At 48.0% G+C, this 17,308-nt stretch overlaps 3 protein-coding genes across 4 annotated transcripts; 1 reads left to right on the top strand and 2 right to left on the bottom strand.

Moving 5' to 3' along the window:
* On the bottom strand, positions 1-1,952 carry LOC6589449 (sodium channel protein Nach). Its single transcript, XM_002014440.2, has 6 exons — positions 1,451-1,952; positions 1,086-1,388; positions 567-1,030; positions 338-506; positions 185-282; positions 1-127 (listed from the first exon to the last, which is right to left on the bottom strand). Exons 1-6 carry the CDS (start codon positions 1,891-1,893, stop codon positions 15-17), a joined length of 1,590 nt encoding a protein of 529 aa, XP_002014476.1. The 5' UTR covers positions 1,894-1,952; the 3' UTR covers positions 1-14.
* Positions 1,896-3,873, bottom strand: LOC6589448 (pickpocket protein 11). 2 transcript variants are annotated; one of them, XM_002014439.2, is made up of 4 exons: positions 3,732-3,873; positions 2,497-3,678; positions 2,232-2,438; positions 1,896-2,138 (listed from the first exon to the last, which is right to left on the bottom strand). In XM_002014439.2, exons 2-4 carry the CDS (start codon positions 3,674-3,676, stop codon positions 1,975-1,977), a joined length of 1,551 nt encoding a protein of 516 aa, XP_002014475.1. In that variant the 5' UTR covers positions 3,677-3,678; positions 3,732-3,873; the 3' UTR covers positions 1,896-1,974. The 2 variants fall into 2 exon arrangements, with proteins under 2 accessions (XP_002014475.1, XP_026844997.1); XM_026989196.1 differs by lacking the exon at positions 1,896-2,138 and having other exon boundaries at positions 2,381-2,438; positions 2,502-3,678.
* Positions 3,874-10,466: 6,593 nt separating this feature from the next.
* Positions 10,467-17,211, top strand: LOC6589447 (inositol-trisphosphate 3-kinase homolog). Its single transcript, XM_002014438.2, has 3 exons — positions 10,467-11,214; positions 15,381-15,530; positions 15,939-17,211. The coding sequence occupies exons 1-3, from the start codon at positions 10,894-10,896 to the stop codon at positions 16,854-16,856; spliced, it is 1,389 nt and encodes a 462-aa protein (XP_002014474.2). The 5' UTR covers positions 10,467-10,893; the 3' UTR covers positions 16,857-17,211.
* Positions 17,212-17,308: the final 97 nt, after the last annotated feature.

Genomic DNA, 17,308 nt, shown 5'->3' on the forward strand with positions numbered 1-17,308 from the left:
GGAGAGCCCTCTCTTTAATCGCGGTTGATGTAGTTGAATATGGGTCGAAAGGTCAGGAAGTACAGGAACTCAAAGGCCGTCACGATGCTAAAGCCCATAATTAGACCCAACAATCCGCCGAATGAAGCTGTCAAAAGAGGACTATTATTATTTTGTCACTTTTAGGGTGGGCTTGCTCACTCACCCAAGGCGGATAGCCAGTTCTGGAAAATGTCTGTGCGATATCTGGTGCTCATGAGGTCACTGAAGAACACATGCAACAGAATTCTGTCCGTGTCGTTGCTACAACAAATGAATCTATGATATCTGGCTGCAAGCACGGATATAAAACACCTACCTGCTGCCCGGACGATTGGCAAAGTAGCTGACATCCAGCCTGCCCATGGTGCTCTCCGAGGCGTAATGATTCGACTGGCAATCGGGCAGACAGCCGCAGGGAAAACTACTCGTCTCGCGCACAATTGACAGCGACATATTCAGATTGGCCAAGGCATGGGAGAAGAGACCTAAGAGGAACAGTGATTAGAGGATGATTGCTAGAAGATATTCCCCCATCTGCCACTTACGCTTTCCGTGTATCATGCAGTTAGCATCCAGCACATCGCATACCCTGAAGCTACCATTGTTATAGACATACGGGGGAACGCAGCCACAGAGGTTGTGGATCATCTTAACCCTGCACTCGAACATGCAGTTGATGAAGGAGTACCGCTTCAGTCCGTGCATCGCCCGCTCGCTCCCGAACAGGCAGTTTCTCAGCGACAAGTCCATGCGGCGAATGTCGTTGGTGGCATAGGTCGACTCTGGATTGATTCGCACAAAGCTCTCGCGCGTGGATGTCACGACCTTGGTCTCTGAGTTCTCATCGGGAAAGTTGTAGGCGTCGTGGAGCAGCAGCTGGAACCCATAGCCGCTGAAGAAGGTGCCGTAGTAATCAGAGGCCATGGGACTGAGAAGCACGGTCAGACCCGTGGGATACCCACAGCCAGTGACTCGATACGGACGCTTTGGCACCTGATAAGCGATTTTCCTGGGATCGGAATGGATTAGTAAATGATGCTTGGATGGGGAAGATGCTGTCCTACTCTGGGAAATTGTTGGTTATCCCTCCGAAATAGTTGAAGCTGCAGCACTGCCCCTCCATCGTCTCGATGCGCTGAAAGAGGCTGTCGCAGCGCGTGTTGATGCCCTTCCAGATGCAGCTGGAGATCATGTCAATGCAGTCCGGCGACAACTGAGACGTTAGCGTTGTGAGGCTGACATTATTCAGCTTTAGGATCCTGTCATAAGTGTGCAACGAACTATTGCTGATCATATTGTCCACGGGCAACAGAGTAAGATTGAAAAGGTTGTGCAGCTCCGATCTATTGACTCCAGCAGGCACTTGCCTAAGGAAAGAAGAGAGTTCTTTGGATAAACACTTATAAACCACTGCGATATGTGTTCTCACATTTGCTGTAGCAGGTTGATCGCCTTAAGCTTTGATATCTTGTTGAAATTGCATATCGTTACGGCGGGAAAGGGTATGTTCCAGGTGGGAAAGTGCGAGCTCTCGATGACCGTGACTGTGGGCGTCTGGCGGGCCCACTGCCACGAGACGACGACCAGCACAATCGATGTGATGATGGACAGGATGACGACAATCAGCCAGAACAGGCGCTCGTTCCGGCTGATGTCCTGCCGCGTGATGTAGCTAAAGCCATGCAGCGACGTGGTCTGACAATAATTGCGCATATTCTCGCTGAACCACTCTCCAAGCTGGCGGAAGCGATGGATGGGCTGATGGCTCTCAGGACTAGAGCGCTTTACGGGATCACTGCGGGTAGAGGCGGCCAGCTGTTGGGCGGCCTGCACTTGCCGCAGATCGAAGATGCGTCGCTTCTTGAACGCCATCTCTTCGGCTTGACCTCTGTGCGACGACTGTTGCGGCGGCTGCTTGCGGCAATTAGTTTCGCGCTTAAATACCGCCCACCGCTAATGAGCCAAACCCACTTTTGCTTGTTTCCTGCGGCGTCGCCAGAGTATCTGCTGGCGCGCCAGCCAGTTGCAAGTGGGGCGCACACACGTAAAGAATATTAGCTCGAAGACCGACACGAAACTGCAGCCCATAAATAGCCCGTTGACGCCGCCAAAGGTTCCTGCCCATTAAGGATAGATGAATGACACTTTAATACGGGGGGCGCTCGTCTTGTTGGTAGTTTCGTTAATGGAATATGCCCTTGGACACTTGCCTATGAATGCCAGCCAGGTCTCGTACACGTCCAAAAGCAGCTCCTCGGTAAATGCGAGGTCGTAGTAGACATTCAAGTAGACCTCGTTCGTGGAATTGGATCCACGCATTGCATCCACATCACTCTCGAATTCATAGCGATGGAATGTGCACGGCGGCAGGCAATTGCAGTCCCTCTCTACTGCCGTGATCTGCTCACTAATTTCATCTGTAAATAGAAAACCAATCAATAAACCTTACTTTTGTATCAGATATCATTCACTTGCCATACTTCCGCACACATTCCACCTGCTGGAGGCCACAAATGGGCCATGTGCTTTCCCCAGGAGCATGGGGCGGAACACAGCCGCAAGACTGAAAGATTTTTTTGCTGCGACACTCGGAAAGGCAGTTGCTTAGACTGTAGGCGGAGTAGAACCACAGACGATGCTCATCGGGCAGGAAGCAGCGTCGGTCCTCAATGGGAAGGCCCGCTAGATTCGCTGTGAACCGCGTGGAAAAGGCCCGCACCATTAGGTGGGTCTCTGAATCACTTGGTATCATCATCCTCATGGTGGCGGCATCTGGTACGCTTTGGGATTCGTGAATGAGTACCTCCAAGCCATGGGATGCAATTATTGGGTCAGCATAATCCTCTTTTTGAAGGTTTACCACGAGACTAACTCCCAACTGTGAAGAGTAGAGCTCTTTTTGATGGTTGAAGCTGCAGCAGAGACGATGATCAAAGGTCCAGAATGGCTTCAGTTCTCCCAGGCAGCTTTCGAGATGATTCTCCCACTTGCAGCTACGGATCTGTTCACAGATTGGCGGAGCCAGATCCTCCAGAAGCTGCGACCAGCTGAGGTTCGTCCGAAACAACTCCTCCATAACGCTATTCCGCAGCGTTTCCTCTGACACTTTCCATTCCTTGGCTCTTTTCTGTAGCTTATCCTTGGAAATTCCATTCAAACTGCATATAGTTACCGCCGGAAAGGGGATCTCTGAGGTTGCCTTCATCATGCTGTCTATAAAAAGAATGGTGGGAGCTTCTTTGGGCGCCGTGAGAAGGATAACGTTCGACAAAATCACTGCAGTACAAATCAGAAGCCACCAGAAAATGCGCTGCCAGGTCTCGGCCCCGACAAACACATGGAAGCCATGGATGCTGGCCATTTCGCAGTAGATCTCGAAGCCAGATTTCCGTTTGCACATGCCATCGTCCTTGCGGGCCCGCAGGAAGCTCAGAAAACTGGGCAGAGGCAGCTGCTGAAATCGTTGAATGATCCTAGAGTGCCAGCGGAGTATCTTCAAGCGCTTCAGGCTGCTGGCTACGGCTGAGATTTTCCCCACTTTCTTCTCAAAATGTTGCAGATGTGCTTTTGTCTGTAGCTTTTTTGGCCTGAGATAGTCCTCAAAGTAAACCGTATACAGGGGAGGCGGGGTCTCCTCTATTTTAAAGGCAGACATGTCTGAAATCGGTAGAAAGTATTAGCTGGAGTTTGGTATACTTTTGTGGTCTTACCTGAAGAGTACTCCGTATATATACCGTTTGTAGGTTCCTTAATGGTTCGGTAGTCACACGCCCTTAAGTTGTAAAATCCACAATCAATAGAACAACATCATGGGAGGACTTTCACCTCGCGGTTTCCGTGTGTGCATTGAATCAGTTGTTGTGATCGCACGCCCCCAACTGGAAAGAGCAGAACAGAATAGAGAAAAACAATTATCCACACATTTATTTGCCTATCCATAAAGTTTGCTTCCGAGGCACTCGGGCGATAAGCTCCTCAAATATGAATAGGAAATTGTTTATAACAAATATACTTCCCACTCTCGCTCCTCCACGGCTGCCTGACCCACAACCGTAATTGTTATTGTTTTCCCCTCGACTTGTTAATGAGTTTATTGTTATCTGGTCTAAGCAAGGCACACAGGCACCCACCCACTCCACCCGTTCCAACCAACTATAACTACGATATAATATTATATTCGGGTCGCGTCTGTTTTTGTAGGAATGCCAAATGTCATTGTCCGTGTCCCTCCTCCTCGTGCACCCTGCTAACGCCTTGGACTTGGACTTGCGACTGGGGTTTTCTGATTTCTATATTTGTATTTTTGTCAGCTGATTCCGCGAGTGTCGCCTCAGATTACCAATCTGTTTTATTTCGATTTCCACGATTTCCCTTATCACCGCGAAACGCCACCGCACTCGAGAGTAAGTAATTAATGTGTCTAGATCATCAGGAATGACATTGTTAAGGTGATAAGCTCATTGAGAATTGGGAAACTATCAGATTTGTAGCTGAAGTGGTGCCCTTCTAACCACTAGGGCATATTCCCATAAGCGAGCGGCCACACTAGTTACGATTGGTGGGAAAAGCGTACCTAGCGTTTAGACTCTTCATTCGATCTTTGATCTTGTTCGTAGGCAACAGATTTTGAGAGTTCCTCACCTTTGATTAGAAGCGAACGCGAAATTATATATATATTTTTAGATTATGGAAGCGCATTGTGACTACAGACTACAGAGAATGAATCAGCAGAAAGACTGCATACTGCAAAGAATCTATACATATTTCATCATCAGAACTTCCGGATGTTGCCTTTACAGGATGTGGCTCTAAAATATTTCCCACGGCTGGGACTTTTAGTTATAGGCACACCCTGTAGCTCCTGCAACTAAGCTAAACAAGCCAGCTAAATTCACACAGCTTGACTGTTTACCCAGTTTAGAACTTACTGTTGTGCCTCTCATCTACATGCCCGGTTCCCACACAGATTCCGGGGTTTAGCCAGAATCCAACCATAACCGACCGAAACTTGTGCACCAATATTTGCTCTCGCAATATTTACGAGCAATTGTGATTTGTGGGCCGAGCAAATATTTGAATTCAATGGAACTGTAAGAGCCATAAATTTTCCGTGAATTGAAGTTCGCATGGATTTAATTAATTGGATTTTTTTGCTTTCGGTTTTGGTTTTGTTTCATTTTATATGAATTTTGGCCAAGGCTGACCAAAATCTTTCTAATGATATTCAGCGGGCATTTCGCCGACGCCTTCATTTGCATGCCACGTGCCCGTGTCCGTGCCCGAGAGACTTTCTGTGTCGCGTCTGGCACGTCTCGCGCGTCTGACAATATATTACACAATTATGGTTCCGATGTCGGGGCCCGATAAGACCCGGCCGGCCCGGCCTGGCCCTGCACTGGCGCTCTGAATCAGATGCTGCTGACAGTCAGGCGTTTCTGCTGCTTGGATCTGAGACGATTCCCTGGTCCCCTGGTGCAGATGCACTCGCCTGAGAACGCCTGAGACCGAAGGCTTGCGAATTTGTTGCGCGTTGGGTTATTTTCGGTATGTGGGCTTATAAATAAACCTCCCGCGTAACGGTACGCCGTTCAACTTGCGTCACGCGCAACGGTAAGGCCAGCTGTCAGTGCAACAACTGTATCTTCCCTGCCCGAGTCGTCATCTTCCACAATCTGACGCGACCGAGGGATCTATTTTTGGCATTAATTGGTGTAAACTCATATTGTTTTTTATGATAAGAGATAATCCGCCGCACCAGCGATGAAACCACTGTTTTTTTGTTTCCAAGCAGAGGCCCCCCCGGGGAGCAGCTTATTGTCTTGTCTTCCACGATGTGTGCGATGTGATGTGGTGTGTATTTATTATCAGGCGTTGATTTATGTGCACGTTCGCATTCGCTCGAAACTAGAGCGAGGCTAATCTTTAGCTGCAATTGACGCAAATTGATTTTGCACTCGAAATCGAACGTTCCTCTCCGTCCGTAGATCTCTCGCCTCCGGCTCCTGCCCGAAAGAAATGCAAGGAGCGGGGCTCCAGTTCTCCCTCGTTCCAGTTTCCCCTTCCAGATGCCCTTCTTTCTGGCCATTTGATCGTGAGGCAAGGCAACCATTTCCGATCACAGCCCAATTAGCAACAAGCCAATCCACACACAATCCATGTGCTAAACAAACTTCAAACGATCTGCGAGATCAGAGAGAACAGAGCAAACAGAGCGAGCTCTTTGTTTTGCCAGAAATTAACGGAGGATGACATAATGCGGCCAAAGAAAGTACCAGTACGCTGTACGCTCTCTTTAGATTTTCTAGATGTTGTTCTGCGGTTGGAGATTTTAATTGCAATTCCAGAAACGAAATTCCTTTCGTTACGATTCCGATTCCGACTCCGAGATGGCGAGAAAAACAGAAGGCAGCCGTTGTTTTTATCCCCGTTTCAGATCGTTTGGCTCGAATCAATCAAATTGTTTACACGCACATAAATATTTATTATCGTTTGCGTTTGTTTGTTTCTTGCCGAGGTTCTAATTTTACACTCGTTCTCGGCCAGCAATTGTTTCTCCTGTTTCCCATTTCATTGCTGTTTTTGCCCTGCACTGACACTCGGCAGTCGGCAGTCGAGCGTTTTATTTCGGTTGTGACCCCCAGATCGATCTCAGTGTCCAGCAGGAGATAGGAGACAGCGACGCTTCTATCTGCGGCTCGCGCCACTCACATGTCTATATGGACTGTATGGAGTGGATGGAGGCGACACTACTATTTTTAAGTTTGCGAAAAATCATTCACAAACCAAATGACAGTCGGCACAAATTAGCAGGTTGATAGCCCCCAGAGGAGTGATCAAAACAAACTCTGCTATCAGCTCACAAATGAGAGCGTTCCTAGAGGGATTCGCCTCGGTCTGTTGCCATGTGACCAGTGCTCCATCAGCAGAAGAACTGGTAAGTTTTTACAACGATTCCCCTTGGGACACACTCCTTGGATGTTCTGCAGATTGCTATTCCCCCTTGAGGCAGCTTTTTCTCTACCGAATTCCCAGGAACACTTCATCTGTGACGTACTCTCATTGTTTGAGTGAAATCTTTCATCAGAAAACGTTATCCCCATTCCCATTTGTCAGCATCTCTCAGCGCACTCAGATCGTGACGTTGTCGATGTCAGACCATACAATATATACAATTATCAGTCAATTAATCAGTTTTTATGTATATCAAGGAAAGTTTTCCAAACAATTTGAGTGCTTTCGTTTCCTGTCTTGGAACTGGAGAATGCTCCAATGGACTCTCGGCCATCTCGTGACGTTGGATTCATTGGAAAAGTGGCTCCACTCGCTAGCTAAGGGTTTATCCCCCGGGTATTTGGATTGTGTTCTGTCCAGACTTTTGCCATTGTGGGGAAACCACAGTGCGGTCTACAGACTGATGACATATTTCGATTGGGAGCGAGATATTACTGCGGGTATGAGTACGAGTACGAGTAGAACTGGTAAACACTTGGTTTAGCTTGTGGCTTACAAGCTAAACAATTAACCTCAAACAGAGTTCAGCGCAGATAAGGGAAGCCCTGTGTACGACATTGAAGAAACATTTATCGACTCAATTCGGTGGCGATTCTTTAGTCAGCTGTTTTAAAAATGTGAATTTTTCAATAGATTCTTCTAGGGTTTCCATATTTAATGATCTGTGGTAGTTAGAGGTCTCCTGTGATGAATCCCATTAGCTTTTCCTTGCCTCTGGCATTTCCATATCATCAGGGCCCTTTTCCAGCAGTTCTTTTGTGTTTCGTCTACAGTTCTCTCGCCGCTGTATGCGTGAAGATCATCGGCTACACTCCCACACTATTCCGTATTCATGGAGAACATGTTAATGAGGAACACTTGTTGTAGTTTTTTCTGTATAGTTTTTTTGTGGTTTTTGTTTTTGCTTTGCGTTTTGTTGACTCGAGAGCTTAATACTGTGACGTCAGGAAAGTCATTGAGTTATAATTTAAAAAGCGAGCGAGCGAGCCGGCGAGTGATCGCTGGCAAAATTATAACAAGCAAATATTCTGTGTGGAGTATGATCGAAATCTAAACCAACAGTCAGTAGAGGAGGAGGCCGCACAATTGGAGCCAGTGAAGCGTCAGAGCTTCAGAGGGAGCCTCCGCACTCGTACTACCCTGAGGAGCATAATATTAAGTTACAGAAATATGACGAACCATTCGATCGCGACTCGAAGCCGAAACCGATTCTGAGCCAGTCCGGCAGTCCGTCCCGGCCAGTCAGCTACGATAAAGTCGCGAGATTAAAAAAGTCAAGTGACACTCAAATGCGTCAATCGAAAGCGCAAAAGTGACACAACAAAACACAGCAACAACAGAATGACGGAGTACAAAAGTCCGTCTCCGGAGCGACACATGGGAGGAGGCCAGTGCCTGCTGGTCCGTTGTCCGTTGTCCGGAGAGATTCTTTGTCTTAAACCCGTGCTGTCGATCTCGATCTTTGTCTCTTTTTCTTTGTGTTTGTCTCGTGGCCATTGCGACCACTGAGGCGTGCAGAAAGCCAATCCTCTTTCCTTCTCTTGCCATAACAAAGAAATTTCACGCAAACTTTACGTTTGACGTCAGGCCTACGACGGGGCTCTGGGGCTTTTCTGATCATGGGCTTTCTCATCACATCAGAGTGGCTGCAACCGCTGCTGGATGATGATTATTCATGGAATACATTGGAAAGACGAGGGGAAGTGCCATTTGAATGAAGCTGTGAGACGCCGATAATTTAGCTTAATTGATGGGCAGCCCCAGCAATGCAATGAGCAAGGGCCGGACTGCGGGTTGTCTATAGAGCGACCCCCTGTCCGGCCCTGACTTCATTCTGCCTCGCATTTGCATTATGCGAGAACTGCGGAGCGGCTGCTGCCGGTCGACTTATTTTTAATTGCTCAAGAATAGCATTTATCGTTGCAATTGATGGTTTTGTTTTGCTTGAGGCCGTTTGAGGTGGCAAGTGGTCACGTGCCTCGTTAAAAATTATCGACCCGTACGCCACGTTGCCTGCAGACACCAGAGGCAGCCAGGTTCAATGCATTTCGAGAGACAGTTTCCCGCGAACCCGAAGCCAAACCCAAGCCCGATGACAAGTCATTACCATTTTGGGGTTTGCATTACAATGGGACACACAACTGACTGACAGACAGACAGTCAGACAGACAGACGGCTGACAAACTGTCGTCTGGGGCTCTGACGTAGTCTCTGGGGAGTCTCTCTTCAAGCCAGAAGGAGAGACGACTCTAGACTGCAACTCGAACTCGAACTCGAGGTTTGTATGTCAGACTGACGCACGCATCTCGTCTCGATCGACAGCATCGACATCGCGCCAAACTAAAATATGCGCATATTGCACTCACTCTCTTTTTCTCCGTCTCTGTCTCTGTCTCTGTGTTGGCCATTGGCCATGAACCCCGCGGATGGAATGGCGAAGGATCTGCAGAAATTGGCGCAGCTTTTTGGCGACAGTTTGCATAATCCCCGAAAGACCCCAAGACATTGCGCAGTTGCTGGCATGGCATGGCATTAGCATTGCAGATAAGTCCGGGAATCTCTTCTCGCAGAAGTTCAACAACAGCTCAGATAAAAGAGAGATCCAAAAGAGATCCCAAAGAAGCGGAGGAGGCAGACGGTTCAATGTCTGACCTTAGATGGCGCCACGAGATCGTTCGATCTGTCTGTTCTGTTTCGATTGTCCTTCTGGAAGACTCTTCTCTGAAGATTCTTTTGCGCATCGCATCGCCCATTGGGTGTTGTTTTGCTCTAGGATTTCATGAATTCCACTCTGACAATATATTCAGCTCTAGTTGTTTTTCGTTTTCCCTTTCTGTGGTAATGCGAATTTCTAAACAAACAAGACATTTGTTGTGACCGCTTTTCGACGAGCCCTCTCGATTCCCCAGTCGATTGCGTAGAATAGATCCCAATCTAATTGATAATTCCATGTTGACTACGTAGGGAATCCAATTTAGGGATCACTTTCCTATCGCCATCATCTCATTGCAAATTCTTTTCACAACACGATTCAATTTGGAATTTTTTCATCTAAATATAGATTTCATGGGGTATTGCGATGCTAAAGATTACATTCAATGACATTCAGGAAACTTTTAAATAATAGATCCCCCTCTTAGGGAAAGGGATCTTCAGATCCGAGATAGATCGTTGAATATGTTCCTTAAAGATTCCTTTTCTGTTAGCCAGCACTATCTTCCCAGCTCCTCTCTTTCCCGAGGGTGTTCGTCTCTCTCTCTCTCTCTCTCTTTATGCCTCTCGTTCTATTCCGAACGATCCGAAAAGCTTCTCTGTTGCCCACGCTCTCCGATCCGCGCCGAGAGAGCCGCTCGGCTCCCCACAATGCCGAGTACTCGCTCGACGACGAGTGCGACTCGTCAGAGCACAAAACTGGATGCCAGATGGCGAAACCAGTTAGTCGCCACCCAGAGCTCCACCAGCGAACGCAAGCTCTTCTCTGATTTCTACGGCAGTCGTTGTCGTCGTCGCGCGATCGCAGAAAAAAGACTCCCAACGGGCCACAAAGATAAAGATAAAGCAGAAAGCAGCAAACAGCAAGCAATGCAAAAACAAAGTTAGATAAAGATAAAGTTTCCAATGCAAATGGAGCGTGAAAATCAATTGAAATGAGAATGCAGTTGAGAAATAGAAATATACAAGTATAGAAAAACGAGCAGAATGCCAAAGTGTATGGAGGCATAAAGCGTGAAAATACGAGAATCCAAATCATAAATTGAAAAGGCGAAAAGCAAAACGCCACAAGGCAAAAGCAAACCCAGTGACAAAAATATCATTCGTTGTGCAAACTCTCGTGAGACGTGAGGCGATAACTCCGACTGAATGACTATGACTTCAACGGTGCTCCAGCGGCCTCCAGCAGCAGCAACAACACACCAGCAACAGTCGACAGCTGCCGCAAAGGTATCGAAGCCACCGAAACCCTCCTCCGCCAGCCGCTCCACGATGGCCTGGTCGAATGAGTCGAAATTGCGCTTCTCATGCATCGACAACATCGGCCTGAAGCAGCTGTGGAAATTAATTGCCTTGGACACGGGCGCCAGCTCCAAGCAGCACAATGCACACATCGTGTTGGATGTGGAGCAGCAGCAGCAGCAGAAGCAATCGAAATCTGTTGGTCGCAACAACAATAACAACCATGAGGTGAGTGCCCGACAAAAGAAAGCTTGTAATATTGGTACCACAAAAGACAAACCAACCGACAGTGACGTCAATGGCGATGGTGGAGGATTGTCTTGTCCGTCCACATCCGCGTAGAAAGCAACACTCCAGAGAAAGTGGCCGAAAAAGAGAGAGATACACATATATAAGTATACTCATGACCGAGGTATGGTTATGGGTCCAGGAATGACGTCTGCGGGGAGTTTTGTTTGTTGTTGAAACAACTGTGGGGCCTACCCACCCAGTCACCCCATACCCCTTAGCAACTTCAGCACCTTCAGCACCTTCAGGCCTTGGCCAGGAATGCGGCCTGTAAACAATACTCATATCTCGAGCAGATCTGCAGCGGCAGTACACCCGTACTCGTACTACGTTTAGCACTCGTGGGTCTGTCTGTGGGTCGAAAAGGGGTCCGATAATCCACGTAACGTCAATTTGCATACAGCAACGAGTCTGCGCTAATTAAAGACAAGCAACATGAGCCAACAACAAGAGACCAGAGCCGGACATTGCCGGTTATGAGAGCAGACACAAGACACAGCATACAGCATACAGCACACATCACACATCAGACATGGCTATGGCTGTGGCTTGGATGAGGCGTCCATTCGGTCACATGGGCTACATGGACAAACGAATCGATTCATTTCATTTCATTTCATTACAGACAATTGATTCGTTGAGGTTCGGGCATCGGGCTTCGGAGATCCCTCTTTTGGCATTTCGACAGGAAGTCCACTCATTCTACGACACGTTTCTCGCTGTGCAGTTCTCTCGCCTTCAAATTTCGAGTGCAGCAGCTAACTGTCTTTCTGTCTGTCTGTAAAGCCTTTTGTTTATTCGCAATCCGTTTTCCTTGTTATGTCATCTGGGGTTTATTGACTCGCCACATTTCTCACAGTGTATCGCCAGCACTCGACACTACTTCTCTCCTCAAACAGTCCTCAAGTGCAGCGGCCCACACACACACTTTGCCTCAGATTCAAATTCGGCCTGAGGCCACAGGCCACCGGCCACAAGCCTCGCAGAGCTATCATTGGTTAATTTTTGCCAGCTTTAATTTTAATTTGTTCACTCTCTAAGATCAAGGCCCGGCAGCGAAGGTTGTGCCACAACTTTGGGTCATTCATTCGATCTAGTCCAGTTTCTATTTTGAGCACCCGGTTATTCCCCCGAATCTTCGCCATCTTCCATTGCAATCACCATCTTCGATCTGGTTTTTGTCGCCAATTTTTAATTGGGATTGGGATTAGTCACATGATGGGCCTCACCATGGGTCGCAGCCGAACTTTCGCAGCTATCGGCTGTGATTCACGGGCTCTGTCCGGCCAATCGATGCATTACAGGGAAAGGCTTATTGACGCATTTCCACGGCTCTCTATAGCGGATCCGGTTTCGGGTTCGGCTTTGGCTTTGGGCCCTCTCCTTACAGAACTGCGACGCAGACTACAGACTCGAGAGAGTGTGAAAATTCTTGAGTTAATTACAGCTTTTGATAGTTGGATAGTGTCTCTGTCCGCTGTTCCCTCTGGACATGGCTAACGGATCTAATCCTCTGCCAATGGCCTGGCTTTTGCGTTATGTCTTAACGTAACTGGTTTCCACACACTACCTCTCCCTTCGAGCCGTGCCCCCCCTCCTCATCCCCTCCTCGTTTCAGTAGATTGACGTCAATGCAAATATACATATGTATACCCCAAGCAAACGACTGCGACTATCTATATGCCGATGGTGCGGAATACTCATCCCAGTCTCAGTCTCAGAGCCATTCCCATTCCCATCCAGTCCACTCGCTGACGAGGTCTGTTCTTGCAGACAGACTGTTCTTCTCGAGGACTGTTTTTCTCCTTTCATAGTGTTTTTAATGTCAGGGTTGTGTTCTACAAAAAGCAGCGGCAGCGGTAGCGGCCGCACCTGGAGAAGGCTGCACCTGAGTCACCTCTGCTGTGGAGTCTGGAGGCACGATCCCCGCGAGGAGAACCTGTTTTTTGGGGCAAGTTGTACGCACGAATCCCAGGTTCAGGGTCTCTCAGGCCTTAGGCTGGACCTCAACAGCAACAGTCCGATCGTTGGCTCACAAACTCAACTTTCAACTCAAGTTCGAGTCAAAATTCGGCAGATTGATTTTTATAATTTTGTTTAATTTAACGCAACACTCCCCACCAGCCCCCGAGCGGGGCTTTGACGTCACGCGCATAAATTGATTTGAGCAAAGTTTTTATATCACTTTTTTGTTGGTGTTTTCTGTGGCCGTTGTATTTGTTTCTGTTTCTGTTTCGTTAACACGTTCCAAATGTTAAGTAGTCATAAATAAACACTACTAAACTGTGAGCTTAGCTAAACATTGGATTGGTGAATCGGCGGATCGGTGAGTCGCTGAGTCGGTGAATCGTTGAATCGTTGAATCGGTGAATCGGTCTGGCAGCCTAAAAATAGCCCAGGGTCTGGGAAGTCGCCTCCGAATCGGTTCGAGCCGATCCGCACCGAATCACTCAAGCGAAAAGTGCTGTAATTTTACTGCCACACTGCCTCCTCCTGCCATGATGTGGCATCTGCCATCACTGCTGGAGTTAATTATTGTTTTGCACACTCTGCGGTTTCGCTTTTTGAATCGCGGGAACTGTCACAATGTTTATCTGATGGATGATGCTTTTCCCTGACCGCTTTTCCTTCCCATTTTCCATATAGAATCTTCTGGTTATTAATGATATAATGATGATGATAAATATGCAATAGCTGATAAAAGTTAAATAATACAAATGTCTTCCTAGTGCTGTGTATCCCCCCATAGCGTGACGCACTCCCCAACTAAAACTAAAACTAAAACTAGAACCAAATTACAGCTTAAATGCTAATTAAACCTAGTCGCCCCAAAGGGGTGTACGTGCAAAAATGTACTATTCTGGGGGGTACACCCCTCACTCGTCTGTCCGACGCGAATCAGTTGTAAAATGCAGTTGTAAAACGAGTACTCAATGAACAGCGGACGGACTTACATACGTCGATCGATCGATCGATAGATAGATATACATACGAGTAATACGATTGAACGGCCGCCGGTTAGGATCGGATCGTTCTACAAAGGTCAGTGCTGACGACACGCCCGAGTGTACCTCGAATATTGGTTAATAGAACTCGATATGGATCCCCATCGATCTCCACCACCCTACCGATTGCCGCTTAAACATATCTGACATCTTATTAGCGACTAATTAATACATTTGCTTTCTCATAATGAACATGGAAATATAAGCGTTGAGGTCAAAGAATAAACGTAAATACATATGTTCTTAGGGGATTCTAATCCGAATTTAATGTCCGACTGCGCAATATCTCAATCTCTAATCAAACATTTGCCTAAGGCTCTGGAACACATGTCATAAAATGATAAGAAGGCTGATAAGCAACACGTTGACCCTGAGAAGGGGTGTTCACTGTAGCCATCTCCTCATCGCACGCGTGACGAATTTGTGCCACATATGCAAATTTACCGAGTTTCTTGTTGCTGCTTACTGGACTTACGTAAAGATCGGAATCTCAGTGGCAATCGTGGCAATCGTGGCGATGGGGAGCGGAGTGCTGTTAACCCAAGAGAAGGAACCCAAGAACCGACTGCCGCAGAAATACGCAGCCTTATCTGAACACTTAAGCGATACGATAATAGTGGATAGATAGCGCCAAAGGCAGAAGCCAAAGCTATATAAGATGCTGCGATACAAACGAGTTCCGAGCGCATTACCTTAATTTGTTAATTAATCAAGGCGTAGAGAGGTGATGGGGCGACTTTCCTACTCGTATGGGGGTCTGTGGTCCGGTCTGTCAGTCTGTCTGTCTGTATGTCCGTCTATCCGATCGCCTTCTACTGGGACAGATTGTTATTTGTTATGGCCAATGCTTATGGCTCAATTCGCATAGGCTAGCAGCAACGGCAACAGAAACAACAACGATCTTTGCATACTAAGTGCCTCATTAGGAACACGGCAGTGTCGTAAACCACACACGGCGTCCCATAAACCAAAAGCCATACACAAACAAAACGATCGAAATATTTCGCCTGCATTCTGATTGAATAAATAATTAAGACTTGAGTGAATCATATCCACAGCTCTTCTAACCATCACATCCTCTATCTTTCCGTTTGATTGCAGCGGATTCCCTACGAGAACTGCGACAACTTGGCCGACTATTTGAGTCTACAAAGAGCGGCTCAGGTCCAGGTCCAGGCACAGACCAAGACACAGACACAGGCTCCCGCTCAGCAGACCCCACAGATGTCACTGCTCAAGTTCTTGGCCATTGTAAGTACACCGCATTTCCCATAAACACCCATAAAGGAGCAGGGCGAAACTTTCCACATGGCTGCGATTCGACAATTCGACGATTAAACGCTTCTGCTTCTGCTTCTGCTTATTCTGTTTCCTGCTTGCAACCTCGTACAATGTACGATTGCTTGTCGGGTCGCATAAATTTCGCGTTTACGAGGGCCGGGGCGTGGCTCCCTCCGAGGCAAGTAAATAAAATTTGTTTGATTATTTATAATCATGAGCATACCATAATGATGGAAGAGAGAGTGAGAAACAGAAACAGACAGAACCAGTTCGAATCGCAGCCGGACAGTGGACAGAGCGGCCGAGCTGATATCGAGACTTTATCAATGAATTCTTTTCACTTACCGATTCTTTCCTCTTTCTTCTAATCTTTTGCAGAATGCCCTGGAACTGAGCGCCCCCGCCACTCCGCATCTCCTCCAGCAGCAGCAGACCAAGCCCCAGGGCTGGATGCAGTTGTCCGGCCATCCAGAGAGCATTGTGCCCACGTCGACGGGAATTGTGCGGAAGCGCATCGTGGGCATCGATGACAGCGAGGTGCATGCCTACCGCATGATCTGCCAGGAGCCACAGACGGCGCAGATTGTGCCCGCGTACTTCGGTATGCGGGAGATGCAGTCGCAGCACTACATCGAGCTACAGGACCTGTTGGCCGGCTTCAAGGATCCCTGCGTGATGGACATCAAGATGGGCTGCCGCACCTTCCTCGAGTCGGAGGTGAGCAATGCCACGCTCCGGCCGGACTTGTACCAGAAAATGCTTGCCGTGGATGCCAGCGCACCGACGGCGGCGGAGCACGAGGCGCGAGCCATCACCAAGTTGCGCTATATGCTGTTCCGCGAGTCGCTCTCCTCCTCGCACACCAAGGGCTTCCGCATCGAAGCCCTCCGCTTGCGCGGTCGTCCTCCCGTCAAGGATTTGAAAACCTGCCGCAGCAGCGAACAGATCTCGCAGACCATCGAGCAGTTCCTAGCCGCCCGTAAGTCCGTGCAGAAGGAACTGCTGAAGCGCCTGAAGCACATGCGCCTGGTCGTCGAGCAGTCCGCCTTCTTCAATCGCCACGAGATCGTCGGCTCCAGCATATTCATTGTGTACGACGATGAGCGGGTCGGAGCGTGGCTGATTGACTTCGCCAAGTGCCGCCAGCTGCCGGCGCATATGAGTGTGAACCATCGCAGCGCCTGGACGTCCGGGAACCGCGAGGAGGGCCTGCTGAAGGGCATGGACGAGCTGATCCACGCCTTCGAGGAGGTCTACGCCCGCAATGGCGGCCACCGCAGCTGCCTCAAGATCTAAAGCAAGATGGCGTCGGCGACTGCAGCTGGATCTGCACCACACCAGATGTCTGGCCCATAAGACTGATCACCCATGCTCCATTTGTACAGAAGAGAAGAGGATTCATTGCATCGACCGAACTGCGTCGCACTTTTTTTTTACTATTTTCCATATTGGAAACACTCTCGCGCCAGTTCCGAAGCACCGTTAGAACGGCGTGATGGCGTAGTGGAAGCTGGAACTGGGGGAGAGGAAAACGATTAGTATTTGATCACCAAGCAGCATTTGTTTTGTTTGAATGAAACAGGTTTAAACTAAGTATTTGTTGAAAACAATATACATCTGAACGCAAGAATAAATAACTTAAGAACATAAACTTACCAATTTGTTTTAAACTTGCGGATTTGAGAAAAGAAAATATACCGTCTGACCCTCGCAAAATATACCGAAATATACCGTGAGTATATCGGTGA

Source organism: Drosophila persimilis, unplaced genomic scaffold (assembly GCF_003286085.1).
Source record: "Drosophila persimilis strain 14011-0111.01,24,50 unplaced genomic scaffold, DperRS2 tig00000191-arrow-pilon, whole genome shotgun sequence".
In the NCBI taxonomy this organism is placed as follows: domain Eukaryota; kingdom Metazoa; phylum Arthropoda; class Insecta; order Diptera; family Drosophilidae; genus Drosophila; species Drosophila persimilis.

Coding starts and splice junctions, on each gene's coding strand:
- LOC6589448 (XM_002014439.2), bottom strand. CDS start 3,676: ATGTCTGCCTTTAAAATAGAGGAGACCCCGCCTCCCCTGTATACGGTT. Junction 2,439..2,496: donor GGAATGTGTGCGGAAGTATG/GCAAGTGAATGA, acceptor TTCTATTTACAG/ATGAAATTAGTGAGCAGATC. Junction 2,139..2,231: donor GACCTGGCTGGCATTCATAG/GCAAGTGTCCAA, acceptor CTTAATGGGCAG/GAACCTTTGGCGGCGTCAAC.
- LOC6589447 (XM_002014438.2), top strand. CDS start 10,894: ATGACTATGACTTCAACGGTGCTCCAGCGGCCTCCAGCAGCAGCAACA. Junction 11,215..15,380: donor ACAACAATAACAACCATGAG/GTGAGTGCCCGA, acceptor GTTTGATTGCAG/CGGATTCCCTACGAGAACTG. Junction 15,531..15,938: donor TGCTCAAGTTCTTGGCCATT/GTAAGTACACCG, acceptor AATCTTTTGCAG/AATGCCCTGGAACTGAGCGC.
- LOC6589449 (XM_002014440.2), bottom strand. CDS start 1,893: ATGGCGTTCAAGAAGCGACGCATCTTCGATCTGCGGCAAGTGCAGGCC. Junction 1,389..1,450: donor ATCAACCTGCTACAGCAAAT/GTGAGAACACAT, acceptor TTCTTTCCTTAG/GCAAGTGCCTGCTGGAGTCA. Junction 128..184: donor GAACTGGCTATCCGCCTTGG/GTGAGTGAGCAA, acceptor CTCTTTTGACAG/CTTCATTCGGCGGATTGTTG.